General features: G+C 47.7%; 1 protein-coding gene across 8 annotated transcripts in view; it reads left to right on the top strand.

Annotated features, from left to right (window-relative positions):
- Nucleotides 1-12,825, top strand: part of KANK4 (KN motif and ankyrin repeat domains 4) — a 67,804-nt gene that overhangs the window by 33,420 nt on the left and 21,559 nt on the right. For all 8 annotated transcript variants that reach the window (XR_013376383.1, XM_077892040.1, XM_077892042.1 and 5 more), the window contains 3 exons: nt 2,706-2,793; nt 8,634-10,571; nt 11,869-11,980. Coding sequence is in view for 7 of the 8 variants with exons in the window: in XM_077892040.1 (XP_077748166.1) it covers nt 2,778-2,793; nt 8,634-10,571; nt 11,869-11,980 (2,066 nt within the window). In the remaining variant the exon portion in view is untranslated. The remainder of the gene's footprint in view (nt 1-2,705; nt 2,794-8,633; nt 10,572-11,868; nt 11,981-12,825) is intronic.

Here is a 12,825-nt window from a genome sequence, read left to right as displayed (position 1 = left end):
TCTCCTTCCCGCCAGCATCTGGGAGGCTCCCCACCAACTGCAGACTGCTGAGCTGCAGCATTATTATCTGCAGTGTCCTCTGCCTGAAAACCCTCTCTTGCTTTTCTTTCTGTTCAAAAAAATTATCTGTATTTTTTAATTGAGATCATTGAGACATAATTGACATATAATATTGTATTGGTTTTAGGTGTACAACATAACGACTTGATATTTGTATACATTGTGAAATGGCTTCCACAAGAAGTCTAGTTAACATATGTCACCATAGTTACGAACCATGTAACACCATATTTACATAGTTACAATTTTTTTTAAGACTAGAACTTTAAAAAATTCTCCTATAATTAACATATGGTGTTACATTAGTGTCAGGTGCACAATATGGTGATTCAACAATTCTATACATTATTCCATGCTCATCTTTATAAGTGTACTCTTCTTCACTTATTTTGCCCAACTTCCCCCCACCCCACCCCCGCCACTCCAAGCTCCCCTCTGGTAACCATCTGTTTGTTCTTTCTAGTTCAGAGTCTGTTTTTTGTCTCTTTTTTCTGTTTGTTTTCTTAAATTCCACATATGAGTGAAATCATGTTGTCTTTCTCTGACTTAGTTCACTTGGCATTATACCTTCTAGATCCATCCATGTTGTTGCAAATGGCAAGATTTCATTCTCTTTTATGGCTGAGTAATATTTCACTTTGTGTGTGTGTGTGTGTGTGTGTACACGTGTACTGATATATATATCACACTTAGGATGAGAACTGTTAAGATCTACTCTCTTAACAGCTTTTAAATATGCAATACAGTATTGTTAGCTATAGGGACCATGTTGCACATCACATCCTTATGACTTATTTATAACTGGCAATTTGCACCTTTTGACCACCATCACCCATTTCCCCCACCTCCCATACCCTGCCTTTGATAGACAACAATCTGTTCTCTGTATCTACGAAATCGGGTGTCTCTAGATTCTACAAACAAGTAAGATCATATGATGCTTGTCCTCCTGACTTATTTCACTTAGCATAGTGCCCTCAAGATCCATCCATGTTGCCACAAATGGCCAAGATTTCCTTCTTTGTCATGGCTGAACAATATTTCATTATATATACTTTCTTTACCCTGTTCATCTGCTGATGGACACTTAGATGGTTCTAGAACCTTTTCTTTCTAGAAAGGACAAACCACCATTGCCCCAGGTTAGAACCTTCTAGATCTCTCCACTGGCTGCCTCCTTAGTAGCCACACTTGCCCTCCTTCTCCCCAACTTCTCTCTACTCCAGCTCTATGCCACCCCCAAACTCAAGTACTTGTTGCCCCCAAATTTAAGTGAGGTACTTCATGTTGGGATTCCTTCTGCAAGGAGTGTCTCTGCACACAAAAACTACACCTGCCCTTCTGGGCTCTGTCACACTTGCATAGGGGAAGGCCCCTCTGGCAGCTGCATGGAATGGGGTTTAGAGCACTCACAGAGACAGGATACACAAAATTTTGCCGGGCAAACTTTACTTCCTCTCATTTGGTGGGCCTCATATTTTCCAGCCCTCTTCCCCAGTTAACTTGTATGTTCCCCTCTTTTTTATCCTAGGTGGCTAGAAGCCACCCCTCATCCATCTCTTATTCCCAGTTTCCCCAACCCTTCCCTCATCCCTGGTATGCCTTTCTGATCTGGAATTCATCATCAAGCACATTGGAATTCCTGAAACAACCCCGCTTCCACTGCTGAGGTGTCAGATAATTCATTGTTATGATGTGTATGGAGTCACAATCATAAAAAGACAATTTCCTGGGTGATTTATTATAATGGGGGCAGGAGCCAGGTTGTTTACCATTCGAAGAAAGAGCTGTGGGAATGGATTAAAACTTTAAGGAGAATTTATGATCAAAACTCAAGGTATCCTAATTCAGTCTGGACAGTCTTCTGCTTGAATAGTTTCTGATGTCTTTGGAGCACCCAGCTTGAACTTCTCCTGCCCTGCCCAAGGTTAGAAATCACCTCTAAGTATCACCTCCTCCTCAGAACTTGCAATGAGCTTACTTCTATTTTGAATCAGATTGGGAAATCATAGATCATTTAGAGGTACTCTGATTCCATTTTCTCCCCAAAATGGAGTACAGTTCTTTTACCATCATGGAAGGGAAGTAGATGACAGCTTTTGATGTTATGGAAGAACTGTGCTAGTTGTCAGAGCCCTGGGTCTAACCCCTTCACAAGTATGCTGAGAGGCCCCACACAGAGCAATGAACTTTTTTTTCCTTTTTTTTTTTTATTTTTTAATTTATTTATTTATGAGAGGCACAGAGAGAGGGGCAGAGACCCAGGCAGAGGGAGAAGCAGGCTCTCTGCAGGGAGCCCAACGCGGGACTTGATCCCGGGATCCTGGGATAATGATCTGAGCCAAAGGCAGATGCTTAACCACTGAACCACCCATGTGCCCCAGAGCAATTAATTTCTGAACCTTGGTTTCTTCAGCTGCCAAGTGAGGGGGTTGGGCCAAATACTTCCTTTGGTGTCAACCATCACTAGCATCCTGGGAAGACATACCCAGGACCAGATACACTTTGGGAGGAGTGTGGAGCTCACAGGCACTCCCGGGAGAAAGGAAGGGATGGGAGTTCTTTGGGGTTATGTTGCCTCCATCCTAATGCTAACTATAATAAGACTCTCCACTTTTCCGTCTTTCTTTCTTTCTTTCTTTCAGGACTCTTCGAGGAGTTTTACAGACTTATCAGATGAAGACTGCCTGAGAGACCGACTATCTACATTCCCTACGATGGAGAAGACAGATGGTAGGCAGGCTGCTCTGTGTAACCTGGTTGGAAGGCTGTAGCACTTGGGTTGGAAAGGAATTGATATCATAGGTCCTAGAAACAGCCCAAGGAAGAAGTCTCTGCATATGTCACATTTGCTGTTGAACCACTGGCTGAAGCAAGTCACAAGGCCAAGCTCAGGGTCAGTGTAGGAGGGGAGGGCCTAAGAGGGGCGTATGATTGTGGCTGTTTCTGCAAACATTCTAGCACAGGTATTAATACCTACTTCACGGCAGCCCAGGTGGCCCAGCGGTTTAGCGCCGCCTTTGGCCCAGGGCGTGATCCTGGAGGCCCAGGATCGAGTCCCATGTCGGGCTCCCTGCATGGAGCCTGCTTCTCCCTCTGCCTGTGTCTCTGCCTCTCTCTCTCTCTCTCTCTGTGTCTCTCGTGAATAAATAAATAAAATCTTAAAAAAAAAAAAAAACTACTTCATAAAGTTGGTAAAATACTGAATGAAATGATGTATGCAAAGTTGCTGAGTAATAACTACCTAGCACAACAAATGTTTTCATGAATATTCCCTCCATCTCCTGCCCAAGAAACTTACTGAGGATCATAGACTAGACCTCGATCTCTTGACTTCTTCTCTTTTGTTTTAAAGATTTTAAGTAATCTCTACACCCTACATGGGGCTCAAACCCATAACCTCGAGAGTCACATGCTCCACCTACTGAGCCAGCCGGGTTCCCCCAATCTCCTGACTTCTAAAGAAATGCTTTTTCAAAAAAAAAAAAAAAAGAAATGCTTTTTCCAGATGTCGGGAAACAGGAATGCCTATAATCCCCCTGAATCACATGACCCTTCACCAGCACAAGACTTAGGGACAGGACAGTAGTCCCAACCCTGCCTCTTCCTTCTTTCCAAATGTAGTCACTGTGCATTTCAGGAGTCTGCCTTTCTCCTCAGAGAGCTGCCTTTTCAGGGCATCCGTAGAAGTAGTCCCACAGAACACCAGCTAATTCTCTTAATGCCCCGAGGGCTTGTCATTCCTGCCTGCCTCATTTGTCCCTGTTCAGCAACCTCGGCACTGCTGTGCTCCACGTGATTACCCACAACCAGCTCAAGAAAGGCACCCCTCCCTTCAGGCACAACCGCCTCACGAAATAAAGGCAGAAGAGGGAAAAGCTTCCATCGCTGTCTTGGCCTTCGGAAGAGGCTCATTAAATTCCCCTTCCTTTCGGCTGTGTTTTTGGCCACTTTCTCTATAGTTTCTGCTTTTCCTATTTCCTTCAGAAACTGAGTATAGGCTTTTGGACTTTACTGTCTCGCATTAAATATCTCCGATTGATTAGCTCACCTGCTCAACTTCATTGTGTCCCTCAAGATAATCACTGTGGCATCTCCTCCTTTCCCTAGTCCCCTTTTGTGCATCTCTGTGTGAGTCTTAGGGTCGGGCATGTGTTTGTGGGTCATTTCTCAGGGTCTAGTTATCCGGCATGCTTTCCGACCAGGACTCTGTAGGGAATCCTAGGGAGCTCTGAGTCTATATATCTTAGTTTTTTCTTCTCTTGACTCATTTTCCCAGTTCCTCCAGAATTATCTTCTTGGACTCTTGAGGCTGTCATTCTAACACAGAACTAAATATTCCAAAGAACAAGCGTACCCTCAGGGAATCGTCCTCTGCCCCACACAGGACCAGCCCATTTTGCCTTTCTTGAGTACCTGTGCTGTGTTCTCTCTATCCCATTCATGCTAACGACCACAACGACTCTGTAAGTTAGGTTATCATTATTGCCATGTTACAAAAGGAGAAACTGAGGCATAGGGAAATTAAACAATCTGCCCCAAATCACAGAAGTAGGAGATGACAGAGCCAAGATTCAAATCCAGCCAGTTTGGCTGTGTTCATTTATCTGATCAGAAGCTCATTTTGAGCAGAGACGGTCCTCTTAATTAATTCTTGCACTGGCCCAGGGCCCGGAATTCTGAGCTCCTTCATACCTGTCACCAGGTAGAATTAAGAGCAGCAGAGCCAGATGTGAGCACAGGCCTGCTAGCATATCAGATCAACATCTTCTTTCAAGGTCCAGCATTCCTTTTACACTGTGAGGAAGAGAAGGAACACGCTGGTGGGTGGCAGGTGTGTGTGTGTGTGTGTGTGTGTGTGTGTGAGAGAGAGAGAGAGAGAGAGTGAGAGAGAGAGAGATACCCCATAGTACTAGCTTAGGAAAGCGCCTATTAAACCCATCCTCCTGGATTGCTGCTCAGTCTCAGATTCCTTTGGTTTCCTTCAGTCTCCCTTGTGGAAGATTTTGCCTTTGAATCTGCTCTTTCTTATTTGATGCTATTCTTGTATTTGTGCTCTGGACCAGCTCCCAGAGGCCACTGGGTAAATCAGCCTCAATTGAATTGAGGCAATAAGCAGATAAATAATGCAGCCTCTCCTTTAGGAGACTTCTTTGCCTTCTGGGTCATAAATCTGCTCTCTACTTAACTTTAGACAAATATCTCCTCTCTGATTTGGCCTGTCCCTGCAATCCAGGAGGCTGCTTAGTCGACCAGGAGGCTTCAGAGTACAGCCGAGGGTAGCCTGGAAATCTAGCAGAGCAATAGTTCTCAGTTACTGAAACTGCCAGTGTGCCTCTTTGGGGGGAAAGCAGGTTGGTAAGAAAAGTTGTGCAGGTGAATGGCAACGTATTTGGTGTTTGGGGGTGGGGGCTTGAGAAGTATTCACTCCTTACTGCCTGAAGTTCAGGTCTCCGGCACAGAAATGGTGATACCCAACAAGAACCATCCTGTGGGTCAGCACCAGTGCCTCCTCTGTTCTCTGCTGTGGTCATGACGTCACTGCCCACAGGCCCTGTGGCTCTGCTGAGCGTTGAGTCTGGTAGGCATGATTGTGTCAGTGAGCACAGCTTCAGCGTGCACATGTCTAGTTGGCTTTGTTTAGTTCTTTGGACATCACTGCACTTCCCTAAGCACAGAGGGCCACTGACAGCACGTGGCACTGACCAAAAGGAGAGATCAGACGGGCAAGAGGGAAGAGCTCCAGCCCAGTACACCATCACCCTTAGGGGAAAAGCAACCCAAAAAAGCTACCCCAGATAGCATCGCCATTTGCCCCTGCTCTGTAATGTGTCCCTTTCCCTTCATGGCCTGTAGCTTCCCTTACCTTGACCATGTCAGTGGGCTCCCAACTGGTCTCAGGGCCTTTGGTTTGTCCTTCTTCCAGTCCTCTGCAAGGACACTCTGTGCCACCACAGTGGTTACCTGGAGAGAAGAGTCAAGGCTTATTGATGTGCATGCAAGCGGCTCCATGACCTGGGCCTTGCTGACCTTTCCAGTCATCTCCTTCCACTCTTCACCCTTCTTTACCACACTTGGAGCTCCAGCCATATCACCCCACACTTAGAGAACCCCAAATACTTTGGCATTTCATTCATACCGCCATGACTTTGCACATTCTCTGACTTGCCTTTAGAACCTGTCCTGGGTATTTATTGCTGCATTACAAACACCCTAAAACTTAATGGCTGAAAACAAGAATATTATTAACAGAGCTTAGCTGAGGGACACCTGGGTAGCTCTGCAGTTGAGCGTCTGTCTTTGGCTCAGGTGTGATCCTAGTCTGGGGATCAAGTCCCGCATCGGGCTCCCCATGGGGAGCTTGCTTCTCCCTCTGCCTGTGTCTCTGTGTCTCTCATGAATAAATAAAATCTTTAACAAAACAAAACACAGCTTAGCTGAGAGGTTCTCACTTGGAGTTCTTCCTATCTTTGAAATCAGATGATGGTAGAAGCCGGAATCATTTGAAGGCTCTTTCACTCATGCCTGGCACCTGGGCTAGGATGGCTGAATAGCTCAGGCTGGCAAGACAGCTTTCTCCCTCTTTCCACATCACCTCTCTGTGGGGCTTTTTGGCTTCCTCACAGTATGGCAGTGTCAGGGAAGTTGAACTTTGTACATGGCATCTGACTTTCCACTGAGTGGAACCTATAGGCTTCTCATGATCTAGCCTTGGAATTCTCTCAGCATCATTTCTACCGTGTTATTTTGGTCAAAGAAGTCACAGGCCAGCTCAGATTCAAAGGGGTGGAGAAACAGACTCGGCCTCTCAGTGTGGGATTCCCGTTCCTGTACAGATGGTGGGAAGTGATGGTGGCCATCTTGGAGATAAACAGCTACAGTGTCTTTCACCCTCTTCTTCTGGCAAATTCCTGTTTGTTCATTTTATGCCCAATCTCCTGTCACTTTTGTGAAGTCATCCCTTTCCTATTAAGGCAGAATTAATGTCCCGAAGAAATTGGGAAAATAAGGAGGAAGGCTGTCTTTTGGGCATGTATTTGTTACATCGTTGGCATACCACATTGTACCTCTTGATTTTTCTACTCAACCATACATTTTTGGAGGGCAGGGCTGTACCAGAATCTAGCTTAGCAACCAGCACATAGGTATGCGTGAAATAGTGGTTGAGGTGTGCAAACTGAATTACTACTATTTTGTGAGTTTGCCCCTAGGGCCTATTACCCTTAGAGTCAAGCAATCAGTCAGTCACAGAGAATTTGTGGAACCCCTCTTGTGTGCCCAGACAAATCAGCTGCCATTACGGGGTTTCAGTTCTCTGTAGTTTGTGTTTCCACAAAGATAGTAACTACAACATTGAGTATGCATTGAATGTTCATCGTTGTTCAAAGCACTTTATATGTATTAATTAGCCAGTTCTCACAAGAATCTCACCTTGCTATTAGTATTCCCAGTGTATGGTTGATGAGACCTAGGGAGGCTAAGTAATTTCCCCAAGAGCTGAAACAGACCAGGCTTACGAATCTGCATTCTTGACCTCTGCTGTCCGCTAATGCTCTTTCCTGAACCAAGCATTCTTGGGGCACATTTCGCAGAATGTCACAGAGCTAATAAACGGTTTTATGTGAGAACAGATGCTTTAACCTGAAGAAGAGGCTACTTAGAGACAAGTCCTTATGGATTCAGTCAGAGCACTGACTTGTCCGCAGCATCCTCTGCTGGAGTCAAAAAAAATCAATGCCTTGGTGTGATGGAGAACCTTCTCATCGCCATGTTCCCTGATAATGTGGGCTGCCCTGAAAAGTCATGAGTCCCACCTTTCTTGGAGGATGTAGGCCAGTATCCCTTTTACATGGCCCTAGTCCTTTGCCACCTTTTATCCAGTCTGCGAAGAATGTGGTATTTCCTCACTTGACATGAGTTTTTGAAAGAGTTCATGTTTGTTAAGCACTAAGCAGTGTGCAGGTAGAAATGAGCACAGGCTGTGCATGGTTCCAGGTGCCACTGCTCTCTGATCGTCGTGCGCCTGAAGGCTCACACATTATGTATGAGGAAGCTTACATAATGTAGAAGGCGCAGTCTGTGATATCTCTGGCTACAGCAAGATTTCCTAGTGTCCCTTTGAATAATGTGAGGTTCTTTCTTAATGTTGAGGCAATCATGTACCTTATCCCCCAAAGCCCTCAATATTCATAATTCCCAATTAGTACCCTGATCTGGCAAATTCCTGGCCGCTTCAGTTCAGCAATTACATGAATCAAAAGCAGAAAAACAGTACGAGACTGTTTTATTTTGCTGGCCTGCCAGCAGATTCTGCAGCAATAACTGAGATGAATACTGCAAATTGGAAACTATTTCCTCTACCTATTTCCTTGCAGACATTGGCTAAGTACACATTGATTTAATAACCTGGATTCTCAGAATGGCCGGAAGACCGTGAGCATCTCAGCTTAATTTAGAGGAAGGGACATTTAGGAGAAGTCTCACGTGAGAGCGTCAAGTCTAAATCACACATATTAGGCCTCACCATCCATAATTCTTATTAACATTGTGCTTCTTTTTTACATGTCTCCTAGCCAAAGACCAGCCCTCTCAGGGAGATGAAGAGAAAGGCCCTCCAAAGAGCCACCCCTACTCTGTGGAGACCCCATATGGCTTTCATCTGGACCTGGATTTCCTTAAGTACGTGGATGACATCGAGAAGGGAAACACCATCAGAAGGATTCCTATCCACAGAAGGGCCAAGCAGGCCAAGTTTAGTACTTTGCCTCGAAACTTCAGCCTTCCGGACAGCAGGGCTCGCCCCCATGCTGCTCTTTCCCACCAGAACTGGTCCCCAGTGGTGCCGAGAAAGGTGTTGCTGGGGACAGAGGAGCGAGCCCAGTCGCTGCCACCTGGTGAATACCCACAAGCCTCTGCCAGTGGGAGTGAGGTGAGCTACCACAGGAAGGCCCTACTGGCAGAGACAGCCAGACATTTGGAGGCTGCTGCTCCCAGAGAGGCTGAGACAGCCTCTGGGAGTGGACGGCCTCAGCTCCTGAGAGCATCCAGCATGCCAGCCACACTGCTACAAAACAAGGCCTCAGAGGACTCAAACCTAAACTCAGGTTCCCCCATGCCTCCAGCCCTCCCTCTGCTTCAGAGTGAAGGCAGCGTCTGTGATGGCACCTTTGGCCCTGCAGATGGATTTGCAGGTTTTCAAAACTCCACTCCACGAGCAACAACCCAACCCAAAGTCAGAGAGTTTGGGGACCTGGTGCCAGGGATTCCAGAGCTGGTCCAGGAAGGCACTGAGCTTCCAGAGGGTGAAGATGAAGAGGAGGCTCCAAATCACCTCTCTCTCCCAAGTCCTCCCTTCTTCTCCCAGGATGCACTTGTGGTTCTAGAGGATGAAGAAGATGAGCCCAAAACCAGAGAAGCAGAGGTGGTGGTCAGCCCTGGCTCCCCGACACCAAGCCCCCCACCCCTGCCATCACCCATTCCTGAGAATGAGTTCCCCCTAGAAGAAATCGAGCTCAACATCAGCGAGATCCCACCCCCACCACCTGTGGAGATAGATGTGAGAAGCATTGGCATCCGGGTCACAGAGGAAAGCCTGGGCCTCCCCGCGGTGGATCCTGGAAGCATCTCCAGCCTGAAGCAACAGCTGTCTGCCCTCGAGGGTGAACTATCTGGGAGAACCCAGGAGCTGGCCCAGGTCAGAGCTGCCCTCCAGCAGCAGGAAGACGAAAGCAAGGCTAGAGGGCAGAGGATTCAAGAGCTTGAGTGCACTGTAGCTCGACTGGCAGGAAAGCTTAGCCATGAGAACACCAGAGACTCTCAGGGCCAGACCGACGCCATGGTCAACACTGACCCCCTCAATGGACTCTTGACCAGGGAGTCATGTGACAAGAGCATTGAGGTCAACCTTCTGGGCAGCACAGGATCTGAAAGCTGGAGGGCCAGAGAGGAGGGGAACGGTCTCTTATGGGGGCAGGCCGGCCACAAACCCGGGGATCGGAGCCCCCCAAAACTCGTGCCACCACCACAGCTGTCACTGCCGCAAGGACCCGAGATGGTCCTCCCCACCTCTTTACATAGCTGCCTCTCCACTGAGCTGAGGATCGAAGAAGCAGGCTCTGAGCAGGAGGGAAGCCCTCAGGTAGGAGCCGAGGGTCTGGGCAGGGCAGCAGGAGGCTCTTCGTGGAGCAGCGACAGAAAGACGCCCCCAGCAGGGAGAGAGGAGGCCAGTTCAGAGCCGCTGGGGAAGGAGCGCCCGGGGAGGCCACCGAGCTCACCCCCAGATGCCACCATTGGCCAATATGTTAAGAAGATCCAGGAACTCCTGCAGGAGCAGTGGAGCTGCCTGGAGCACGGCTACCCGGAGCTGGCCAGTGCCATCAAGCAGCCCGCCTCCAAGCTCAGCAGCATCCAGAGCCAGCTGCTGAGCTCCCTCAACTTGCTGCTGTCTGCTTACTCGGCCCACGCTCCACCCCAGAAGGGGCCCCCGGCCCCCTCTGCCTCCCCGCCGATGGGTAAATACTGGTGCCCAAACCAGGGAACCATTTCTCCTTTACCTGATGAGTCCCCGGGAAAAAGGATTTTAACTGCACGTATATATTTTTAAAAAGGTTTAAGCACCTCCAGGAACCCAGTGGAATAAATCTATGACCTACATACTAGTGGATGGTCTGTAGGGGCACAGATGGTCTGTGCCCCTACTCTTGTCCTTGCTCTGAGGTTGGGACTGACTGCAGGGCCACCACATACGGATAGCACAGGGCACAAGGATGCCAGCCAGGGAAGGGAAACAGGAGCTGAAATTCAGCCCACCCTTATTGCCAAGTCTGCAGCACTGTGCCCACCCAGAGGGGTGCCTATTTCTCATTTGCACTGAGCAAAGGCAATGTCTAGGGCAAGAGTGGCCCTGGCTGTGTGCGCTAAACCTCAGCCTCCCTTCATTGTTTCCTGGGCTCTTGCCTTCCTGTGGTCCTCTCTGGTTCTTGCACATTGGAGGTTTGCTCTAGTCTGGTTTCGGAGGAGCATTATATTGAAATTTGCAACAACCCATTGAATATTTTCGGGGGTGTGTGTGTGTGTGTAAGAGAGATTGAATGATACATGTGAAAGTCGACCTTTTGGCTGAGCAGCGCTTCCTCTTGTAACAGATCACACACTCTTTTCTGTTGAGTAAAGTGGAACCATATTTTGCTTTGCTCAACGAGCAGCATGCAAGGCAGCTTCCTGCTGCAGATCACAAATTGGCTGCTTTTTCATTATTTTGGTGCTATTTCCAGTCTTGCCCGTTGGAAAATGCCTCCTGTCCCTTTGAGCACAGCAAAAGATGTGCTCTTACTCACGTGTCTACTGTACGTACCTGGCATTACAGGTGTCAAGTGGCACGTAAGCCAGAGAAGACTGTGGAGGTGCCCATGGGCAGAGGTGGGTGCTGCAGCAGGAGTCGTGTGAATGCAGTTCTGCTCCTGTTCTGCTGTTCACTGAGCAGGTCTGAGCCTCAGACTTCCCACCCCAAGACAGGGACAGTGATGGCACACATGCCACGAGGCTCTTCTGGAAGACAGCTCCAGTGACCCACTCTGTCATCCACATGCGGAGGGGCTTGTGAGCAGGGACAGTTTGGCTGGTGTTGACCAGAAGGCTGGGCCTCCTCATAGACCTTCGCGGTATTTGATTTACATGATCTAGTTCTCTGTCCCCTTTTCTCTCCCCACATGCCTTCAACCTGTATCCCCTCAAAGCAAGAGTCCCGGTTTTGCTACATTCTGGGGCATCCCCAAGATCATTCTAACCTGTGATGTTGTGTCTGCCTAGAGATCTCCCCGTCGACCAGCCTTAAATCCATAATGAAAAAGAAAGACTATGGCTTCCGTGCAGGAGGTAATGGGACCAAAAAGAACCTTCAGTTTGTTGGGGTTAACGGTGGGTAAGCATCGCTCATGAAGCCCAGACTGCCCCCTCCACACTACCTTTCTTGCTATTGTCCTTAGCACTCTCCTTTCCTAGGGGAAAGCATCTGGTTTTCATTTTTCTTCAAGGGAATTAACGGCCCTTTAAAACTCCATCTTGGGTTTGCATGTGTTTGGCTCCTTGCCAGCTGTTGTGGTCTTTGGATCCTGTGCTTTTAATGTCTTGGCTTTGGTGTCCCGGGGGCCGGGATTCCAGGTGGTTTCTGGGAGTTTGGGGGAACACATGGGCCCTTTACGGAAGACATTTAATCTGAACCACAACGCTGAAGGCAGGACAAACTCTTCATTTGTTGAAGTTCAAATTTCAACCATCTAATTGTTTTTCCCCTTTTACTAACTTACAGCAAACCAAACCAGCATGTTTTAGGATGAAGAGAAACAACCCATGTCTGTTGACTCAGAACGTGAACCAAACTCTCCTTATATACTCTCGAGAGTAAATCATTGGATTTAGAATATTTTCTAAATCAGCCATTCAACAAACGTTTATTAAATGCTGACAACTGTCTCAAGTGCCAGGGTTAAAAAAAAGTCAAATAAATCATGGTCCCTGCCTTTAGCTCATAGTTTGGCTAGATCTGAAATAAGACAAGAAGTAAAGAGAAAACGCTGATACACTGGGATGGATTCTAGTAAAGAAGGGAGCGTGGGCCCAGTGGAGGGGCACCTCACCCAGCCAGTGGTAGGCCCAAAAGGTCGGAACCCCTGCTAATTCAGGGCAGACCAGAAGGGAGATACCAGATTTAAACATCTTAAGAATACCAGTGCCTGAGCCCCCTCCCTGAAAACTCAGGCTTAATTA

This window comes from Canis aureus, chromosome 3 (assembly GCF_053574225.1).
Source record: "Canis aureus isolate CA01 chromosome 3, VMU_Caureus_v.1.0, whole genome shotgun sequence".
Classification (NCBI taxonomy): domain Eukaryota; kingdom Metazoa; phylum Chordata; class Mammalia; order Carnivora; family Canidae; genus Canis; species Canis aureus.
This window is presented reverse-complemented; position numbering and strand designations above follow the sequence as displayed.